The sequence below is a fragment of the Tribolium castaneum genome, chromosome 8 (genome assembly GCF_031307605.1).
Source record: "Tribolium castaneum strain GA2 chromosome 8, icTriCast1.1, whole genome shotgun sequence".
Classification (NCBI taxonomy): domain Eukaryota; kingdom Metazoa; phylum Arthropoda; class Insecta; order Coleoptera; family Tenebrionidae; genus Tribolium; species Tribolium castaneum.
In genome coordinates, this window is record NC_087401.1 from 12,881,447 (window position 1) to 12,904,618 (window position 23,172).

General features: G+C 33.1%; 1 protein-coding gene and 1 non-coding gene across 2 annotated transcripts in view; both read left to right on the top strand.

Moving 5' to 3' along the window:
* Nucleotides 1-23,172, top strand: part of LOC654936 (uncharacterized) — a 24,864-nt gene continuing 1,692 nt past the window's right edge. The window contains exons 1-10 of the mRNA XM_064358191.1: nucleotides 1-275; nucleotides 337-392; nucleotides 3,735-3,825; nucleotides 3,873-3,979; nucleotides 10,691-11,207; nucleotides 13,388-13,521; nucleotides 13,576-14,554; nucleotides 14,603-14,765; nucleotides 14,818-18,371; nucleotides 19,343-19,790. Coding sequence (XP_064214261.1) covers nucleotides 252-275; nucleotides 337-392; nucleotides 3,735-3,825; nucleotides 3,873-3,979; nucleotides 10,691-11,207; nucleotides 13,388-13,521; nucleotides 13,576-14,554; nucleotides 14,603-14,765; nucleotides 14,818-18,371; nucleotides 19,343-19,790 — 6,073 coding nt within the window. The 5' untranslated portion in view covers nucleotides 1-251. The remainder of the gene's footprint in view (nucleotides 276-336; nucleotides 393-3,734; nucleotides 3,826-3,872; nucleotides 3,980-10,690; nucleotides 11,208-13,387; nucleotides 13,522-13,575; nucleotides 14,555-14,602; nucleotides 14,766-14,817; nucleotides 18,372-19,342; nucleotides 19,791-23,172) is intronic.
* TRNAC-GCA (transfer RNA cysteine (anticodon GCA)) lies at nucleotides 3,501-3,572 on the top strand. The gene has a single exon. It is a non-coding gene; the product is annotated as a tRNA-Cys (tRNA).

Sequence of the window (23,172 nt, forward strand, 5' to 3'; positions counted from 1 at the left end):
TACGCGTATCACTTTCTTCCGTTCTGTGACAGGGTGTACGCCCCTGAACGCGACCTTGTGATTACGTAACGGCGGCGCCTAACACGATTATTCGCTTTTTCCGGCTTCCGCTAAGGTGAACGCACTTTTCGAATTTGGCGCCGTCACGGCCGCCTTATCAAAAGATAAATAAACGCGATAAGAAAACAAAACAGTTAGTTTTGGGAAAAATGTTAACACGAGCGCACTTTACAATCATTTGAGGCGAAAAAATGTTTAATTTATTCAAAAATAAGGTAGAAAAGTAGGCGTTTCGTGTTAAATTAATTGATTGTGTTTTGTTTATTTTTTTTACAGAAAGATCCAGGCAAGCCGTCGACCAAGCCGCCGAAGAGGGTCCAGACTCCACACAGGTAGGGATAACATACTTATATTTTTTTTGCTGCCGAGTTACGCCCCATTGTGAGTCACATGTGTTACCGGAAATCGGGGTTCCTCGGGGGCGGAAGTTTATAACCCGTCGTCATGCTAATGCGAACACGGGCCCGTTACATAATAATTAACGCAACGGTTTGTAAACAAAACGGGAATTTAAATTACGGGAAGTGTGAATTTAGGCAATTGCAAATGCGGGAGTGTATTGTGGGTTGCGGTAATTTGTTGCAAATTAAATATTTGAAGCGTGAATCATTATTATTTAAGTGGCCTAGTTTTTGGAGGTTTTGTTTTGTTTGACTTGTTGTTATCAATTGGAGCGATTTGGTTCCTCGGTTCGGCTGGAAAAATTAAAGTTGGTGGATGCGCCAGTAGGTGGCACTGTGACAATTTAGAAGAATGTAACATTATAATTACTTCCATACTTAATTTTTTGTATGGGTACGTTTTTTATATCAAATACGTTGAAAATATTTATTGTGGGCAAGATTTTTGTCGTACAACATATTATAAAAAAAGTAAAAAAAAAAACAAATTTTGTTACAGGTACCCATTTGTTTTCTGCTATCGATAAATTGTTATCGTTTGGCAGAGTTCACTTGACGTTTTTATCCGATAAGTACAAATAAAAATGTAGGAATGTGTGGTAATAAGTTTTTTTAAGTTTTACTGGCTCAAAAAAAAACACTAGATTCAGGCTGTAATAGTTGTCCACCTTTCACCAAATTATTAGATTTTAATTAATTTTTTTAGTAACAATACAGGATTATTTTTTTTATATATACGTGAACAGAGGGGTTATGATTTAATAATATAATAATTTCGTAATTTTTCTGCTCGCTGAAAAAACTGAGTTTTTAGCTGAAAAGCGTGCGTAATTGTTTCTATTGATATTATTGTGTTTTTGACTGAAAAACGAGTTAAATCACTCGATGATGTAAAAAATAATTTAATTATTGTTTTAAAACGGTAGTTTTTTTGCTTGTTTTAGCGGAATTTTGCAAATAATCCATAGATTTTAATTCACAAATGTGCTAAAAAACTTGAAAATGATAAAACTTACACCATTTTCGAACAAATTTTTTTGCTTACTTTTTGACTAACGAACTTAATTGAGCAAAATCATGTTAAAATAACATTCACTTTAATGTAATTTGGTGAGATGTCTCACTTTCAAGAAGTTGTCTCAAAAAAAAAAGATTTTTAGCTCAAAAAAACACAACATTGAAAAAGGCTAATGCCGAATTTTGCGAATTTTTGGATTGTGTTTAACGAATTTTGCTCATAAACGTTTGAAAAAGCCAAAAGTCATTTTTCAGGACGTTAAAATATCACCGCTTTAAGTAGATGTTGTGCTTTTTTAGCTTACTTTTGACTAAATTTCACTCAAAAACTAGGTAAACCAAGTGAAATAAAATAAAATAATCTAATTTTGTGATATTTCAATTACATCAATTTTCCTTTTAATTTTCATTTTGTTTTAAATTATATCTTTTTTGTAACATGTAAATTTTTTTTTTAATTTTTTATAACTTGATATTTGACATAGTGATATTTGGGATTGTTTGTAACGAAATTATTGAGTTTTTGACCGAAAAACGAGTTAAATCGCTCGAAAAAGGTAAAAAATAAATTAATTATGGTCTTAAAACAGTAATTTTTTTGTCTTGTTTTAGTGTAATTTCGCAAATAATCCATAGATTTATGTTTAGAAATGTACTAAAAGACTTGAAAATGATAAAACTAACACCATTTTCGAACAAAGTTGTCGATTTTTTTGCTTACTTCGTGACTAAATGGACTGAATTAAGTAAAAACTGGTTAAAATAATATTCATTTTGATGTAATTTGGTGTAAAGTCTTAGTTTTAAGAACTTAAAAATATGGTTTTTATCTCAAAAATTGCTTAAACATTATCGAAAACGGCTACTTTAACAGTGTTTTTGATCAATTTTGTGAATCTTTGATTTGCTTTTGACAAATTTTAGTGAAAAATAAGATAAAAACGTTTGAGACCGTCAAAAGTCATGTAATTATTAGTTATCAACTTTGGTCATTTCTCATTTCGTTAAAATAGCACTTTTTTAGCACATTTTGTACTTTTTCAGCGTACAACGAGTTAAATCGCTTGAAAAAGTCAAAAAATAAATTAATTATCGACTGAAAAAGTTTTTTTTTTGGCTTGTTTTAGCGAAATATTGCAAAAACATGTTAAAATAACAATAATTTCGACGTAAAACATTGCTTTTTGCTTCAAAAATTGCATAAACACTCGAAAAAGGCATCGTTTTTGCACAATTTTGTGAATTCTTGGATTGTTTTTAATGAAATTTTGGAGCTAAAACGTCAGAAAATGCCAAAATTACCTTATAAATATTAATGATTTTGGTGGTTTTTTAACCTGTTTAACTAACAACATCGTTAAGCAAATTTTATGTCTTACTTTTGATGAAATTTTGCTCAAAAACGAGTGAAACAGGCTCAAATAACATCATTTTTGATCCAATTTTGAGATATTTTATTTATTTTTGGCGAAATTTATTTTTTATTTTTACCTCAGTTTTTTCAAATTTTTCGATTCTTAACTGACATGTAGGTATTTCGAGGTTATTTTCTCGTAAAGACATTGACATTGAAAAGAAGTAGGCTTGTAAGCATGATTGATGTTTCAATTAACTTGAAATAGTTAATTGGTTCCAAAAATAAATTGACATTTTGTACCTTTTTGGCCATCTTGTGGTGGAGTTCAGAATTATTTTCCAAGTCCTACTTAGGAACCAAATTTAATGTTGTCCGTTGCATTGACCGTTAAATTTCAACTTTGTAATAATAATTTAATAAAACAAAACATAATTATTTATGAATTCGAACGGAACTTTAAAAGTGATTTAGATAAGCAAAATTGTGTTATTTTTATTTGGCGAAAAATCATTTGCTGGGCCATAAATAGCTGTCTTGCTTCCCACAATCGCTCACCTCTTATATAATCGTATAATTTATGCAACAATTTCCGGTATAATCGTAAAAGGAAATGTGTAGGTGCACATTGTAGCATTACAATGTCTGTGAACATCAAGCCTCGCAACGGGGGTATAGCTCAGTGGTAGAGCATTCGACTGCAGATCGAGAGGTCCCCGGTTCAAACCCGGGTGCCCCCTCACTTTTTTTTCAATTTTTTTTGATTCATTATTTAAAAAGCAATCAAAATTCATATCACGGTCGTCGACCAGACATCTTCGGTCACCGTATCACTTGTTTAAGGTCAATCGGTCATCACTGATTGTCATTCACAATGCGTCTCATTGTTGAATTAATTTCAGAACCGGAGTCAGGACACCGAACGGTGAAACGAAATCTCCCTGGTTCAGGTCACCGAAACCAAGCAAAAATAATAACATAAGGGACGTTCAGGTGGGTTTTTCATTTTTTTGCAAATTTTATTCAGAAATTGCCTATAGATCAGGTCGATTTCGGCTTCAGCGCCTTCTTTGAATAACAATAATGAAAATAAGAAAAGCAGCAAAAGGCCATTGACGTTCGCCGAAGGGAACGTTACGTTAAGGCGGTGAGTGTGAATTTTGAAAAACAATTGACGGTTTTATTGGCTTTGATACGAAATAAAACAGAGTTGGCTTGGGGCGAATTATGTGACAAGTTTGACAGAAGAATGCGATTTACAATAATACAGAATGTAATGTAAGAATGCCGTCACGTGTTCTGAAAATCAGGTGTCTTGATCTAACTTTCAAGGTTGCGTAAATACGCGTTTTATCTCAAATAAGGACAAAATCGCACTTTTTTTTGTACCGAAATAAAGGCGGCTGTGACGAATATTTATTTCACCGAATCGTTGAATCACGGAATGTGGACGAAAACGAATTTCCGGTGAAGTTTTAAAAATATGAAACGGTGACGACATATGTCGGCCCTTTTTATCCAGTCGGCGTGGGAACACAGGGCCGTATTTGTTATCAGTGGCGTAGTTGTGTTTCCTTGACTCGGTTTGTCAAAGTAAATAATGATCTCATAAAGACAACAACATTGTTTTTGTTTAAAGTAAATTTACGCTAATTTGCGTAAAATTTTTACCACATGGGTTTTTGTAATAAAATCAATTCAAATTGAATTCGTCCATTAGTTTTGGCGAAATTCCAAACAACCAGTTTACAAGCAGTTTCCATTTCTGTCGAGTAATAAAATCGAGAAAAGCGTCGAGTTTCAGTTAACATAAATTATAAAATTCACTTATTCGGAGTTTATGGGTGGCAATAAGACCGATGTTTGGTTGGACAGTTGTCAAGAATTCGAATAATATTAACAATAATTCAAGTCCCAGTTGGCCATGAATAAGTATGATATTTTGATTTTCGTGTCAAAAATCTAAAAAAATAAACACATTATACTCACTCATGTGTTTAGTTGGCCATGAATTCTTTCTTTATTTTGATGTTTAGAACTTATTGTTCTTTTTAAATGACAATTGAAAGTGTTATTTGGACAATCTAGTGTCTAGTGAGCAAGAAATAACTCCAGCATTTTTTTATAAATATAAATACAAAATAAATATTTATTAAATTTGACAGATGAGAAGAATTTTTTGTCAAAAATGTGACAGTTATTTTGACATATATTTTAATTTTTGTGGTCAAAGTGTCAAAAATTTAACAAAACAAACACATCTAAGTCGGCCATGTGTTTAGTTGGCCATGAATACATTATTATTTTGATATCTAACGCTTATAATTGTCACTTGAAAAGTTAAGTCAGTCAAGTTACCTTACCTAACCTATTGTTTTTTTTTCAAATGACAATTAAAAGTTTCATTTCATTGTTTAAAAACAACAATCTAGTGTTCAGTGAGCAATGAATAACTACAATATCTTTTTATAAATACATAATAAATATCTACTAAATTTGACAGTTTTGAAAAAAAATGCGGTCTTAGTAATTTAGTTGGGAAAAAGGTGACAGTTTTTTTGACAGATAATTTGATTTTTGTGGTAAAAGTATCAAAAACTAAACGAAATAAACACAACATAGTTGGTCATGATTTAGTTTGCCATAAATACATTTTTTATTTTGACAATTTAAACTAATTGCAGTTGAAAAGTTGTCTGTACATTTGAAAATGTTTAAAATGCAACAATCTAGTGTCTAGTGACAGTTGTTTTGACAGATATTTTATTTTTGTGGTAAAGGTGTCCAACATTTAACAAAATAAACACATCATAGTCAGCCATGAATAGATTATTAGTTTGATGTCTAAACTGTTATAATTGTCAGTTGTCTAGATTAAATCAAATTACCTTACCTAACCTATTGTTTTTTTTAGATAACAATTGAAAGTAGTGTCATTTTAGTGTTTAAAAAAATAATCTAGTGTCTAGTGACAATATTTTGTATATATCCCATAAAAAATAAATAATAGAATTTGACAGTTGAACAAAAAAAGACTAACTTTTTAATAATTTATTTGGTAAAAATGTGACAGTTTATAAACATTAATTTACAATTTAAAAATGATTAAGGTGGCTATGAATACACATTATATTATATTTTTAGGATAAAATAACATTATCAAAAATTTTACCACATTTGTAGACCAGAATCAACTACTATTTTTATGACATTTCTCAGTGTCTTTAAAATTTAAAAATGACTTAGTTGTGGTCATGGCTAGCCATTGATAATTTTGATTTTTGGACCTTTTATTAGAAAAAAGTTGGTGTCGTAGTTGGCCGTGGACAGTCATGGTATGTTGATTGTTGTTCTATAAATGTACAAATGTCAAAAATGTCAATGGTTTAGTTGCCATTGACAGTGAAATATTATTTCCGTTTTTTTTTCACGGCCAACTCAGATAATTCAATTTTTTATTTTAGAAATATTTTTATCGATTAATTTCGATTCTAATCTTTGGTTAAAAATGTCTAATCTCGGACTTAACAAGTATTTTAAGTGCGTATCGTTAAATATCATCAAAACCTGCTGGAGGTTTCTTTATAGCTCGTTTTATGTGTCATATTAATTTTCGTGTTGAAAAATGGATGGACTTATTTCATCCGGACGTGACGTCACCATAAATCTCGCAAGAAAATTGTTATATAATAATTGGTGGTGGACTTTTCGTGTTGAGGCAGTGGCGTAGGAAAACAATTTGGCATTTGAATAATGGGCCTAGTAGGCGATGTTTTCTCCTGTCCTTGAACCCGTCCAAGTGTCACTTTGCCAAATTCGGTCGTAAAACCTTGAAATGTCGGCCTCGGGTGAAAAAAATCATAATAATCTTTCAATAAAAATAAATAAAACGAGTTAATTTCCAAATACGGGATTACGGCCCTGCTGAAAGCGGTCTACCTCAATCCCCCCCTTCGACAACCGATCAGCAACGGTCGCCTTCTTGATAGTCGTTCGAAACGAAGCATCGAGTTTACGTGTTGTCAAGGTGGTCGTGCGTGTTTTGTTTTCGTACACAAAAATAATAACACAAATCGGAGTGAATTTCGTTAATTGTTATGTGATTTTAAAGTGTGTCGGGTGATGGTGGAAAAAAGTAGCATCGTGGTGATGGTGCAACGCCGCCTTTCTAACGGCTCGCTATTGTTATTGCAATAGGAAGATTGCAGTGTGCGTTGGTTTTTTCCCCTTTTGTTTGTTTTTTCGTTCACCTACTTGATTTAAACCGAAATTTCGGGCGCCTGCTTGATTTCGAGACCTCGTTTGGTGGTCGTCCAGACTTGACCGGATGGAGGTCGATGGAAATGGTCAATTTTCTCAAATGACCCACATACCTTGATCTAGGTAAATGCGACAGCTGCACATCGGCTCGGGATGGGTTTAATTAATTTTTTTCGTGATTAATTGGAGCGTGACAGAAATTTATTGTCTACGTGGTCGTATGGGTGGTTCTCACGGTGATAATGGGACCGTCTTTAATTCCATACCAAGGTCGCGACGTGTTGGAAATTTATAATCGAGACGACGATTTGGTAATTGGATGGGAATGGGATACGGAAACAAATTTTTTTGCACGATATGGGTCAATTAATGGTCATGGTCGGTGGTTTTTATTGTGATGTAATTTTGAGACGATTTGTCATGGGTTGAGATAGTGTCGTGGCTATCTTGGATGGGTTTAGTTTAGATTATCTGTTCACAGAAACAAATGATTCATTTGTATTGACTGAATTTACTCATTTTTGTGCCACGACTACTGTACCGAGAAGGTTGTTTTTTGCCACAATAAATGGAAAATAAATATGAGAAAAAAATTGGAAAATTTTACAAGTTTGGAATAACATTCACTTTTTTGGGTAAAATACCTGATATTGTCAAAAAATTTTTGAGCTGTCACTGTCAACATGAAAGTTTGACAATATGCCTACTAGACAATTCACATAAAAATTTAATGATAGAAAAATACTCTTGCACCTGAATAATAATAATAACAACGTAATGAGGGTATCTGTAAGACTTGTTTTTTAATATAAAATTTGATAATCAGTTTTCCGTAACATATTTTTTGTAATAATAATTTTAATAAAAGTAGATATATTTCTACTGTCTTTAAAAGATTATGAATTGTAAATGAATATGGTGTTAAAAGTTAATTCGCGAATAGCTCGTGAACGCGAGCATTTGATTGGTTCAATTTGGTCACGTGATTAGTTAATCCGACATTTGATTGGCGCTTCTGTAAATTGGTGCTAATTCTGAAGAACAAGTGAAGCGAATGGTGTAATTCGTGCAAATAGTTGCTAATACACGTTTTATCTAACTGTTAACAGTAACTTTTTCTAATTTATATATCACGTGTTCCAATTTCACTACACTCATTTCTACACATTTTAAGTGAAATAATTATTTAATTACATGTTTCTATTTCCACGATTTTTAATTAAACGGAATTGAACTTACTTTAGATAAACAAATCTGTTATTCAGAGAAGACTCGTTCTCGGTATTGATAAGTATGGTTACAGTGTATGTTTTACGTAAAAGCAAATTTATATTTTTTGTACAAAAAACTTAGTATTTTCAGAACGGTTTAACAGAGCACCTTGAAATTTGAGCAACTGATCATCTGAGATCTTTTTCAGTTTCCTGTATTCATTTATTTTGAGAATACAAGGCTAACTTGATATTTTTTTAATGGCAAGTGGAGACAGAAATTTGCTAAACATCTGAAGCATGTACTAAATTTCAATAAGCTTTGATGAATAGTTTTTATAATATTTAACTGTATATCAGAACAAGCACTGTTTTGTTTGAAAAATAATAAATACTTGTAATATTAACAAAAAGTTCTGGAGGTGACCAAATATTTTGGAAACTTACCCTATGAATATATCATAGGCCACTTTAATCAGAAATTTTATTGGTCGCACGGTATAAATTTTTTTATTCATCTTATTTTAGTGAAAATTTTAAATCGTAAAAAGTTAACAACGCGAATGGACCAATGGAATTGGGCCAATTTGGTCACGTGATCAGTTAATCACGCATTTAATAGCTGATTAATTTAATGACGCTTCTATAAACCGGCTCTAAAAGTTTATAAGCCGATGTATAAAACGCTCAGTTGAAATTTAATACGCTGTTAAAATTAATTTTGTGAATAAACTAATCAAATTGGTTCAGTTGGTCACGTTACTTATTTGACAGCCAGACACCTAGATTTGTCATCTAAAATTGGTGCCAACTTTAATTCAAAAAAAGTACTAAAAAGTGCCAACCTGACGGCTCTTTAACAGTTGATTATAAAAAAAATGGACTGTACTTATCGAAAACGATTTCATAAAACTTACTTATTCCAGAAAATAAAGACATGTCGAAAAACAAAATTAGTTATTTATTTGTTATTTTTGTAATTTTATCTACAAATTAGCCGGAAAACTAACTAACATTACAAGGAACTTATTGTTATTATCACTTTATTATTTTTGAAACTGGTTGAAAAGTGATTTTGAGGAGACCTGACCTCACCTGACCTGACCACTTCTCTCTGTTGTTTTTTACGATTTTTTTATTTATTTATTATTAAGTTACTTCACCCTTAATTTATTTTATCCGTAAAAGTAACAGGAATTAAGTAACAGGGAATTTATTGTTATTATCACTTACTAGGAAAATTAGGACTAATTATAAATTACTTACTAATTTTTTTATATTGACATTTGAAATACAATGGAACGTATTTTTTATGGAAACATGAACCAAGCAATTAGTTTTTCAATAATTAAAAAAAAACAAGAAAAAAATTAATTAGCAGATTTTAAAGAGTCGTACGTCTCCTGAAAATTTCGGGGGCCTAAAAAATTTCTTAATTTTATTTCTTTAATAAATTATTTTTTATAACTTAAGTACTAAAAGTAAACATGATGCATTAATGCAATAAAAATGAAATTTATCGCTCTGGCAATAAATCCGTTTAAAATTCCTTAATTACACCACGATTAGTTTTGGTATCTACATTATTTAAGTTATTGCCGGGAAAACATAGTAAAAATGCAGCAATTTGTTTTCCCAACACGTCGATAAAACCATTCGACATTTTTCCCGAGTCGTTAAACCGTCTACGCCACTGATAAACCCGTTACAAATCCATACAATTCCACCACTGTACGTTTTACAAGATTTACGACACTTGAAACCGTTTTGAAGTGAAAATAATTCGTTTAAAATTGAATTAATTAAACGCTTGAGGCAATTATACAAATTGGAGTAGAGAATAATTACGCGCTATTAGATCAAGACAAAATTTATCATTAGTCAGTCATTCAAGGCCATTATCTAATTATGAACACAGTTATGGAAATGTCACAATTTTGCAAAAATAACAAACTGTGACTGACATTAAACAGACAATAAAGTTTTATTGATCCAACCTCAATATTTACAAATTGCGTTTACATGAAATTAGCAAGGTGTAGCTGCAATTTGCATAATTGTGGCCTTTTGAGGGAAATGCAAAGGTTTTCTTTGTGTGTGTGAGGGAAAAACGAGTGAAAAATCAAGCAGGCATTCACGGAATTTTTGTTTCGTGTCATTTATTATTAAAAAAAGTCCACTGACCGTCTCGTAATTTATTTATAAAATGCAATTCCATAAATAGCCGGTTTAACCTTCAGTCCAGATAAATGGTTTCATTCATAATAACAGTAAATCGGGGAAAAAACCGCTCACTGGATCAATCAAATTGTAGAAAGACTCCCGCCATTAAAACCGTCAATAGTTGTTATGGTGAAAATGAAAAGCATCAAAGCGATATTCCGCAGAGGACAGCAAACGTCCAAAATCGAGACGGCGGCGACGACGCCCGACGACCTCTCAAGGTCATCGTCGATCACCAACCTAAATGCCGATCCCAAGGCCAAAGGGGCCAAACCGAAAAAGGCCGAATCGAAGGACAAGCTAGACAAGGTCGCCGATAAGAAAAATGATAAGAAGGCCGTGAATAAAAACAATAATAAGGAGTCGGAAGGGTCGACCGATTCCGAAGTGGAAACTCTTCAGAAACAGTTGGCGCAAATGGCCAATGATAAAACGAATCTCGCGCTGCAATTGGGCGAACAAAACGGACACATTCACAAGTTGCAAGAAGAGGTCAAGCAGCTGAAGATGATGCACCAGGAGGCCGAGATCAAGGTCGAGCAGCTGATGGACGAGAATAGCGTCTTGAGGAAGCAGCTGAGGGATGTGGCGAATTCGCCGCTTTCGGATAATGAAAAGCAACAGATTTTGTATGAGACGCATAGGCAGCACAGCTCGGCTCCCGCCTCGATCGCCACCAATGTAAGTATATGGTTTTTTATAGCAAGAAAATGATAAAAATAATGCAACTTTTGACTCAATTTAACGATTTTTTATTTTTTTCGTCGAAAAAGTGAGTTCTTATTGGCTCAGAGATCACTTGATAATTCTTCTTGTTTTTATCTGTTTATTTCTTTTATATGCTTATGTTACATTTTTTATTTTATTTTCTTCTTTTGTTGTTTCCAAGAAACCTTTTGAAATAAGTAAGTTTCTGGCTAAAAATAAATTCCTCAAAATTGTCTTGTAATCTCGTAATTTTGCGACTTTTCGTCTAGAACTCGTCACCAACAGAAAATTAAGTGAAAATTAAAACAGAACAGTGTTGCTACAGAAAAAATTATTATCAGAAACGTATTTGTCTAAAAACGTACATCATCAAAAACGTACAACGTCAGACACCGCAGAACCGTCCAAAACAGAATTCGAAGCTTACTCAACAGAGGGCGCTGTTATTGGTGGACATGGCTTCCTAGATATTCAGATTTTAGGTGGCCATGGTACAGATTTAGCTTTAGCTTTTAAATATCAGATAAATTGTTTTTTACGTTATGTCTTCGACAAATCTACATTTTATAAGTTCTCCGTAATATAAAAGGTGTTTCAAAAACAATCAACAACACTATTACAAATTCAATACCTAAGATAAATAGAAGGAAAAAAATTCACCTACCTTTAATGGCTTCTGCGTTGGCTACTGTTTGTAGCTAGACATTAAAAAGAAATTAAAAACAACACCATTAAAAAATCTTTATTTGTACGAAAATTACAATAAGGACTTTTATCAATATTATACAAAATAAAATATACACAATAGGTTACAATATATGGCACTCAAACTATTAAATTCAACACCTCTTAGAATAAATTTTGGGAAAATTGTCACTTTTTTACAGAGAATTTAATAATGTTATCAGCGATTTTTTTAATCATTCGTTTAGCTGTAATAACATAAAGTTGTATTTTTTTAAATGAGAGTCATAGTTGACTATGACATTCTCGAAAACTTATTTTTTTCTGATCTCAAAACAATATGAATATAGTTTGATATTTTTATATATTTTTGATAAAAAATATATTTAAAATATTTGAAAGTAGTTGGCCATGGAAAAATTATTTCACATAAAAGGTGTGAATAATCTAGAAATTTTGTGAACGGTTATTAAAGTAAAAAATGTGAAATTATAAAAATAAGCTATGTTAAAGTTATTTTCAATTGAACAAATATACGAACGTCGCTGATTTTAGTTACAAAAAAATGTGCAGAAAATTGAAAACGATGTGTCACTACCATTTGATGACACTTTTTTATGATTTAGTAAAGTGCAATGGAGTTGGCGTTGATAATGTTATGTATTTTTTTACCACAGATGATTTGATTTTGGTGTTTGAATTGGCATTTTTTGTAAAACAAAATTTTACTAATACGCAATCATACAATTAATATGATTTTTCTTTTTCCGACATTTCATGTTTAAAATTGGAAAATAGAGTGACAACGTAAGCTGCCATTTTTGATATAAAAACAAATAATTTTTATTAATTGCAAAAATTTGATCTAATAATAATTTATTATGCTGTTTTTGAATTAATTAGGGTTTAAAAAATCATCAAATTATAAATACTTGTTGGGTAATATAATTTTCATAGTTCTAATTAAAAATCCAAAAATTTTTCATGGCCTACTATAAAGAAAAAGCGAAATGTTTTGTTTTTTCTTAAATATTTAAAATTAATGTATTACACAAATAGACATATCAAATCAGAAAAAAATAAGCTTTTCGAAAATGTCATAGTCAACTATGATTCCTATTTAAAAAAATACAACTTTATGTTATTACAGTTAAACGAATGGTTGAAAAAAATCGCTGATAACTTTATTAGATTCTCTGAAAAAAAGTGCCTGTGTAATGTCTTTGTTTCAAATGTGTATCTTTTATAATAAAGAAGATATGGATTTTTTAATATTTCACTAAAATGTCAATTTTTGTTTATAAGTCGAAATCAAAAGACGATAGCGAGATACGGTTTAGACCAAAATTATAGGACATATTGTCGTTTAAATTTGATAGTCAAAAGTTGCCAAACTAACATTTAAAATTTTTTACCAACCTTTTAACAAAAAATAATATATTTTTTTGACATAATTGTCCAATTGTTAGTTACTGGACGACGGTGGTGACATTACTGCATGTCCAACCCCCGAATGGGACAAACACTCAAGCAGTAACGTCAGCGAAGTCTCCGTAGCCTGTCTCCAAGACAAAATCCACCAAATGCAAGAAACCCACTACAGGTAATTGTTACCCAATTCTGTACACACAAAAAAATAACAAAAAATGTCACACAGTACGAATGAAGAATTACAAGCCACACTCCAAGAACTGACAGACCTCCAAAAACAACTCACCGAACTTCAGCAAGAAAACCTACGACTCAGCGATGAGAAAAATCTCATGTTTGAGTCACTTTGTCGCCAAACTGAGCGTTTAAACGATTCTAGAAACGAAGTAGAGTCACTTAAACAACTCTTATACAACGACGAAAACGGCCAATTTGAAACAGCAGCCGAACGTGAACAGAAATTGGTCGATTTGTTGAAGAAAGCACAAGAGGAAAGAGAAGCTTTGCTAGTGAAGCAGGAACAGCTGGGCAATGAATTGGAAGATGCAAGGTCGGGCAATTTAATCCAAAACAAAGAGATTGGACAATTGAGTGAAAGAGTTAAGACTTTGGAAAGCACACTGGATGCCAAACACGCCGAACACAAACAACTGGACCAAGAGTTGGCACAAGCCAAAGATCAGAGTAGCAGTAGACAGATTGAAATCAACCGCCTTAAAGACCTACTCGAAAATGCCCGAACCAAAATCAACGAACTCGAGCAAGATCGCGCCCTGAGCGATAAAAGCGAACTGGACGAGCTTCTGGACAACGCTCGCAAAGAAAAAGACGCACTGGAGTCAGAAGTCGCCCATTTGAAAGAACAACTCGCTTTGAGCAAAAACGAAACCGAGAAACTCAAAGAACAAGTCTCAATCCTCCAAGAAGAGTGCAAAGTTACACGAAACAACGCCAAAACCACACAAAGCGACTTGGAATACAAACTGGAAAAACTCCAAGCTGAGAAAATCGCTCTCACTCAACAACTGCAAGAGTTTCAGGACGCCGTCAACGAACTCCAAGTCCAAGCCCAATGTCAGGCCGAAGACAAGCGCCAACTCTCGGCCGTTTTATCCGAAACCCAGCGAAATCTAAACGAAAGCGAGCGAAAAATCGCCGACTTGGAGAGCGAATTGGCCGAACTGAAGCGAATCAAAGCCGATCAGGTGAGTGGTAAAAGTCCGGTAAGTCGAGTCTCGATTTTGGACTTCCAGGAGGAGGAGTGGGAGAAGTTCCAGAAGGATCTCCTAACGTCGGTTCGTGTCGCGAACGATTTCAAAACCGAAGCCCAACAAGACTTGGAGAAGCTTGTCATGGAGAACAAAGCAGGCCGTGACCGCATCAAACAACTCGAAGCCCAAATCGAGAAACTCAAAGGTAAGTCGAGTGGTTTGTGGTTCGGTGCGTTGTTATCTCCGACTGACGTCAGGTTCGAGACGGAAGTCCAATCAATTTGAGGATAAAATCGCTTCGCTTAATCGGCGTTACAAACAAATTGAGGGTTTAACCGATGAGCAATTAACCGAAGAACAGCGAGCGGTTAAAGATTTGAAACGACATTACGAACGGGATTTACCGAGGCGTAAGCCAATCGCGAATAAGCCGAAAGATAAGTTGGCGATTAGTAAGCCGTGCTTGGGGTCGGTCGTTGCGAACCCAAAGTTACAAAAATTCGTTCAGGATTCCACGTTACGGGAAGTCCAATTCGAACCGGAAGTCCAATTTGAGTCGAAAGTTCAATTCGAGTCGAAAACCCAATACAAATCGGAAGTCCAATTTGGTCCGGAAGTCCAAAAAGAGTCGGAAGTCCAAAATCGGATTTTCGAGCGCGACGTTCAGAGTGAGATTTTCGAGGCGTGTGAGCCGATTTACGAGGGGCATGTGCGTAGTAAAAGTCTAACGGACTTACCGGAAGTCGAGCCAAGGCTTCGCCGTTACGGAAGCATTGAGAATTTGCTCGACTTAACTAAACCAAGGGTAAAGAAGCCGCGTAAAAAAAGTACAGTCACGTTTGATACTTTGGATAAAATTTGTCGTGACATTGATACAAATACGCCCGAAGATGAGTTGAGTAACGAGCAAAAATTTGCTTTGCGTCTTCGCGAAGTCCTAAATAAAGAACCGAAGAAAATTCCGGTGAGGAAGCTTTCGAAGTCCGGGCGTAAAAAATTGGTGATTAGTCGACCGACTGAAGAATCGGTTAAGAAAAATGAGAAATTGCGTCGGATTATTAACGATCCGGTTATAAAAAATGTTGGTCCGGAAAATCGCGTGGTTAGAAGGAGTAAAGCTGTGAGGAGAGATAAGGGGAGGTATAGTGCACCGGTGGCGCCACCTAGACCAGGCGGTTCGTTGAAAATGACGAAAAGTAAGAGTCATAACGATATTCATTTCAAGTTTCAAGTACCGGATATGTATTCCGGGAAGGAAGAAAGTGTAAAGTTTCCGGTTTTACCACCGGAAGAATTCCGGGATCCGGTTCCGTCAACGGCCGCTGATAATTCGGCTTTTCGCACTTTTCACGTCGAAAAAAATATGTTTAAAAGAGAAGATAATTATCTGGATGAAGATTTAAGAAAAGCATTCACTGAAGAAAGAATTCCCAATGAAGATCAAATGAAAAATGAAGAACTAGATGATCAAGTTGCGGGAAATAACACGTTCAAAAGAGAACATATTTTCTTGGATGAAGAAAATTCTTATTGTAAAAGTGAAAAATCAAAGGAAGAAAATGAACCAATTGAAGAAAGAATTTCCAATAAAGTTCAAATGAAAGAACTAGATGATCAAGTTGCGGGAAATAACACGTTCAAAAGGGAACATATTTTTTTGGATGAGGAAAATTCCTATTGTAAAAATGAAGAATCAAAGGAAGAAAGCGAACCAATTGAAGAAAAAATTTCCAACAAAGTTCAAATGAACAATGAACAGTTAGATGCTCAGGTTTCGGAAGATGCGCAGGAGAATTTTATATTGTCCACAAATGTGGAAAATGAAGAAACAAACGAAGAAAGAACTTCCAGCAAAGTTCACGTGATAATTGACGAGTTAGGTGGTCAAGTTTCGGAAAGTAATACATTTAAAAGGGAAGATGTAGAGAAGAATTTTAAGCCTGTAAGTGAAGAAAGGGAAAAATCAAATGAAGAAAACGAAGCAATTCAAACAATTTTCATCAAAGATCAGTTGAAAAATGAAGAAATAAATGACCAAGCTGTGGAAAAGATCCACGAGCTTGATGAAGAAAAAGAAGAATTTGAAGATGTTGATAAAGTGAAGATCACATCGTGTGAAGCGCCTCGTCATAATATAGAACATAAAGAGGGAAAGTTGCTAGATGAAGATTTGGACTTGGATTTATATGAAAATCAAGTTCAAAACGAAGATGTGATAATGGGACGTTTCTACGAAGAAGATCTTCTCAATGATGATCTAAATGAAGAAGATATAAAAGTGCGACGTGGCAGTCGAAAGCGATATACTCATGTGATTCAAGAAATGAAAAAAATGTTTGACACAAATAACGAAGAAAAGGAAGAAACTGAAGAAAATAAATTTCAAGCGGTTCCAGCGATCACAGTTAACGATTCCGATTCTGACGAAATTCTTCTCGATGAAGAATTGGTCAGAAAGAAGAAAATGATAGAAGTAGCCGATCTAAATGTTGAAGAACCTCCAAAATCACTACTTGAATTTCTAGAACCCGAGAAAATCCCTAAAGAAAATCGGGGAAGTTTCGAATTTGAAGAAATTGAGTTTGACGATGAAGAAATAGAGCGAATTAAAGCCAACTATGAAGAAATACCAAAAGAGGTTTACAAAGGTATATATTTTGAAGATGAAGATATACAACATGGCGATTTGGTCGAAGTTATGATTACGGAACCAAAAACAGGAACTCCTAAAGAAGAAATTACAGTAGTTATGACGCTTGAACCCGAGTCTAGCGTAGTAATTGAAGAAATAACCGAAGAAGAAGAGATGAAGATTGAACCGAGTTCGTGTTTGATTGTCGAGACTCACAATTTCATATTAACGGAAAAGACAACAAGTGAAGAATCGGGTGAAGAAAACGGACCAACTGAAGAAATAGTTAAGATTGAAGAGTTAGGTGATCAAGGGGTAGTTGAGTTTTGTGAAGATAAAGATGAGAAAGAAGATAAAGTGAGGAAACAATCGTGTGAAGAAATTGATTTTGTGCCTTGTGTTCCAAAAGTTCCAAATGAAGATCTTGACGAGAGAAACCACCAAAAAATTGAAGATGAAGAAAGAGCTGAGCTTGTTGAAGAAATAGATGAGGAGGAACAAGAAATATTTGAAGATGTTGATAAAGTGAAGAACCACCAAAAAAGTGAAGATGAAGAAAGAGTCAACAATGAAGATAAAGAAGAACGTAATAGCAATAATTTGCAAGAAAACGACTCGTTTGGAGCAACATCGCCCGACCAAACAAAAAATGAAGAAAAAAGCGGCGTTTTTTCGAAATTTCTTCCCGAAGAACTGAGCCCCGAAGAGTTGGAAATCTTGCACCAACTGACTAAACGTCGCATTTCGCGCCCTTTGTCCGACCTAAAGGACGAAGATCTCGATCTGATCGAAAAACTAAAAGAGCAATACGTTGAAGAAATTGAAGAAAATGCGAAGAAACGGCCACCACCTCGAATCCTATCACCGACAAAACTCAACGAAAAACCCTCATATGAACCGGTTTACGCCAATTATTCGTTCACATCGAACAATCGAACTTCGACACAACTTCAAGCTTCCATTTCTGGCAAGAAACCAGTAGCGTTGCCTCGAGTGACTTCATTGGATACAAGCACCGAAGACCAAGACTTGTACCGCGAATTCAGCGGTCAAGTGAGGAAAACACGGTTTAGTATAACGTACGAACGGAAAAAAGGCGACTCTTTTAAAGAACAAAACCAGGAAAAGTCGGCCAAAGTGAGCGATTTGCGCGAGATGTTTGAGCGTAGGTCGAAAATTGATTGACGCACGATTTTGTTATTTTCTTTAACCCGCAATAAATAGTCTAGTTTGTTTATTTTTTTTTTGTACAAACACCATAGCAATTTTTATTGAAGTACACACACAAGGTAACTATTGTGATCGTCAAATGTTTGTCCCGTTTTTCCATGTTTTGTGCTTCAATTCGGAAATAAAATTAACTTGACGCCCTCTGGTGATGACTTTTGAACTATGTCGAAAACAGTAACGAAATTTTCGTAATTCCACATTTAATTGACATTTAATGAATTATTCAACAATTTTGCGTGTATAGTGTTAATTACTTACAATAGAAAGAATTACTTTAAAAGTACGTGGTGGTAAATACTAGCGTTGACTTTGGTTCTGTAGTTTTTCGTGGTATAAAGTGTTTATTGTTGGAACTTGAAAGTGGATAAAAAGTGAAAAATATTTAAATTTTGATTACAAAGTGTTATCAAACAGTTGTCTAATTAAAGATTATAAGTAATGGATCACAGCGAACACAAAGTTTGGCTCAAGAAACCAATAAATTCGTGAAGTGTTATGAATTTTAGGTTAGAATTTTCCACTGAAAAAATCATGAAATGCTGCGGTAAATCTACAAAACTGCAATAAAGATTAACAACTGCTGATACATTTAAACGTAAATTATGCCAAAAGGTAGGCTTTTCAATGTCTTTGTAATAATTTTCCAATAAAGAAAGTGAACCAAACAGTCATTCGTTATTCGTGTTTTCCTCGTCATCTCTAATTTGTCAACATTCGTTTCTTGCACCAAACATACAATAGTCATTCCGCATAGGCATTGTAATAATTGTGAAGCCCCAAAATTCGTACAACGCTCAAAACATCCGAATAAACATTTTCCCGCCATTTATGGTTACTGTTTTCGACCTAGCTCAGTGGCGCCCCCAACGTTAATTTTACTTCCGAATAACAATTGGCGCTTTTGTCCCGTGTGACGTAAGTGTTGTTTTGCAGCCGCTGAGCCTCTGCCCATTCGTCCAACGAGTTTCCAAATGGACGACTTGGCGTCGCGACGCCCTAAAGTCGTCCTGAGTCGGCAGAACAGTCGTCAGTCGGTGAAGTCGCTGATTGAAAGCATTGAAAATGCGGGAAAGCCGACGAAAACATCGTCCGTTGTCTCACGAAGTAGTTCGGCGTCGTCGATCAGTTCGATGGCTTCGGATGTCAAGATTCCCAGTCCGATTGAGACGCTGCGGACGCCGACGGAATGGGCCGAGCCCAAGACGCCGCTCAAGGAACAACAGCCGAATAAGTTGAATCGGGATTGGAGCAAGGCTGTGATTGCGGATAGTTTGAAGGGGGAAAAGGGGAAGAATGAGGAAGGGTTCAGGGAGACGATTTTGCAGAAAGGGTTGGATTATTCGAGGAGGAATAGCTACTCGGATATAAGTAAGTTGGTTGAGTAAATGTTTGGTCTTTGCATAATTGATTGCACAAACGAATGAGTTAACACTTTCATTACCATTTGTATGACATTTGATGTTTACTCTCTAAATATCGCTTTATAGCGGAGTGTTTTTAATTTTATTTTCAGTGTTTTTGGTAATTTTTTTCCAGTTCTTTGTATTTGTTAGTTGTTTTCTTTTTTTTACTTTTTTTGATCATTTTTCTTTATATTCTTATTCACTTTTATCTGGATTATAATAATTGTAATTATTCTAAAACCAGGCGTATTTTGGCCGTAGTAGGCCTCATCTAATTCTTGATTATTTGACTTTTTGATAATTTATTGTTTCATTTTTTCTCTTTTCATTTATTTCTAATTGATATATAAGTGTCATAATAAGGCGATTTGAGGAGTTCTCAGGTAATTTGATTTGTTTTTATGCGAGAAATGTTTTGTGTCAAAGAAAATTATTTTTTCAGAAGTGTTTTCTTTTTGACAGACATATTAAATTTTATTAAAATTTTCAAACTTTGATTCATGTCTCAAAGGTTGTTAGTTGTCGATAAAAAAATTAAGACAGAATACTTAGAATTTTTAACGTAAAAAAAACATTTAATCTCCATTCAACAAAAAAAAGTATGTTCAGAAGTGTTTGGTTTTTGACTAATGTTTAACCAATTTTTCAAACTTTAACTGATATCTTAAAAACCATCGTTCGTAGGCAAAAAATAAAAACAGTTTTATAATCCTTGAGTAATTTTGCTTATGAAAGCCGGAGTATCAATTCTTTAAATTGTCTAACTTTAATAAAAAAATAATTAAAAGTATTAAGTTCAAGAAAACACTTTCTTGAGGAACCAAACTTTGATTGATATCTTAAAAACTGGTGGCTGTAGATAAAAAACAAAGACAGTTTTGGAATCCTCGGACTATTTTACGTTAGAAAAACTTACTTTTGAGTTGATTTGATTCTCCGTTTTCCCAAAAAAAAATGTTATCTAAAAATGTTTGATTTTTGACTAACTTGATTTTCAGAAATTTTTTAAACATTGATATCTTACTAAACATCGCTCGTGGACAAAAAATAAAAACAGACTTATAATCTTAGAGTAATTTTGCTTATAAAAAGCTGGAGTATCAGTTTTTTGAATTGTCTAACTCCAATAAAAAATAATTAAAAATATTAAGTTCAAGAAAATTTTATCTTAAGAAAGTAAACTTAGACTGATACCTTAAAAACTGTTGGCTGTAGATAAAAAATAGAGACAGTTTTGTAATCCTCACACTATTTTGCGTTAGAAAAACTTACTTTTGAGTTGATTTAATTCTCTATTTTGCTAAAAAAATCGTATGTTCAAAAGTGTTTGTTTTTTGAGAAACTAAATTTTAACAAATTTTTCAAATTTTGACTGATATCTTTAAAACTGTGGGGTGTAGATAAAAAATAATGACAGTTTCGGGATCCTCAGACTGCCCTACGTTAGAAAAACTTATTTTTCTGTTGATTTGATTCTCCGTTTTGCCAAAAAAAAATATCTAAAAATGTTTGATTTTTGACTAACTTGGTTTTAAGAATTTTTTTAAACATTGATATCTTACTAAACATCGCTCGTGGACAAAAAATAAAAACAGATTTATAATCCTTGAGTAATTTTGCTTATAAAAAGCTGGAGTATCAGTTTTTTTGAGCTGCCTAACTCCAATAAAAAATAATTAAAAATATTAAGTTCAAGAAAATTTTATCTTGAGGAAGTAAACTTTGACTGATACCTTAAAAACTGTTGGCTGAAGATAAAAAATAGAGACAGTTTTGTAATTCTCACACTATTTTGCGTTAGAAAAACCTACTTTTGAGTTGATTTAATTCTCTATTTTGCCAAAAAAATCGTATGCTCAAAAGTGTTTGTTTTTTGAGAAACTAAATTTTTTCAAATTTTGACTGATATCTTTAAAACTGTTGGGTGTAGATAAAAAATAATGACAGTTTCGGAATCCTCAGACCGTCCTACGTTAGAAAAACTTATTTTTCTGTTGATATGATTCTCCATTTTGCCAAAAAAATATCTAAAAATGTTTGATTTTTGACTAACTTGGTTTTAAGAAATTTTTTAAACATTGATATCTTACTAAACATCGCTCGTGGACAAAAAATAAAAACAGATTTATAATCCTTGAGTAATTTTGCTTACGAAAAGCTGGAGAATCAGTTTTTCTGAATTGTCTTAACTCCAATAAAAAATAATTAAAAATATTAAGTTCAAGAAAATTTTATCTTGAGAAAGTAAACTTTGACTGATACCTTAAAAACTGTTGGCTGTAGATAAAAAATAGAGACAGTTTTGTAATCCTCAGACTATTTTGCGTTAGAAAAACTTACTTTTGAGTTGATTTAATTCTCTATTTTGCCAAAAAAATCTTATGTTCAAAAGTGTTTGTTTTTTGAGAAATTAAATTCTAACAAATTTCTCAAATTTTGACTGATATCTTTAAAACTGTTGGGTGTAGATAAAAAATAATGACAGTTTCGGAATCCTCAGACTGTCCTACGTTAGAAAAACTTATTTTTCAGTTGATTTGATTCTCCATTTTGCCAAAAAAAATATTATCTAAAAATGTTTGATTTTTGACTAACTTGGTTTTAAAAATTTTTTTAAACATTGATATCTTACTAAACATCGCTCGTGGACAAAAAATAAATACAGATTTATAATCCTAGAGTAATTTTACTTATAAAAAGCTGGAGTATCAGTTTTTTTGAGCTGCCTAACTCCAATAAAAAATAATTAAAAATATTAAGTTCAAGAAAATTTTATCTTGAGGAAGTAAACTTTGACTGATACCTTAAAAAACTGTTGGCTGAAGATAAAAAATAGAGACAGTTTTGTAATCCTCACACTATTTTGCGTTAGAAAAACTTACTTTTGAGTTGATTTAATTCTTTATTTTGCCAAAAAAATTATATGTTCAAAAGTGTTTAGTTTTTTGAGAAACTAAATTTTAACAAATTTTTTAAACTTTGATATCTTAAAAACTGTCATTCGTGGACAAAAAATTAAACCTGATTCATAATCCTTGCGTAATTTTGATTATGAAAAGTTGGAGAATCAATCATTCAAACTAACTTCAATAAAAAAAAATAAGTAAACTAAACTTACCTTGGGAAGCTAACTTTGACTAATATCTTAAAAACTGTTGGCTATAGATAAAAAACAATGACAGTTTTAGAATCCTCAGACTGTTTTACGTTAGAAAAACTTATTTCTCTGTTGATTTGATTCTCCGTTTTGCCAAAAAAATGTTATCTAAAAATGTTTGTTTTTTGACTAACTTGATTTTTAGCAATTTTTTAAACATTGATACCTTACTAAACATCGCTCGTGGACA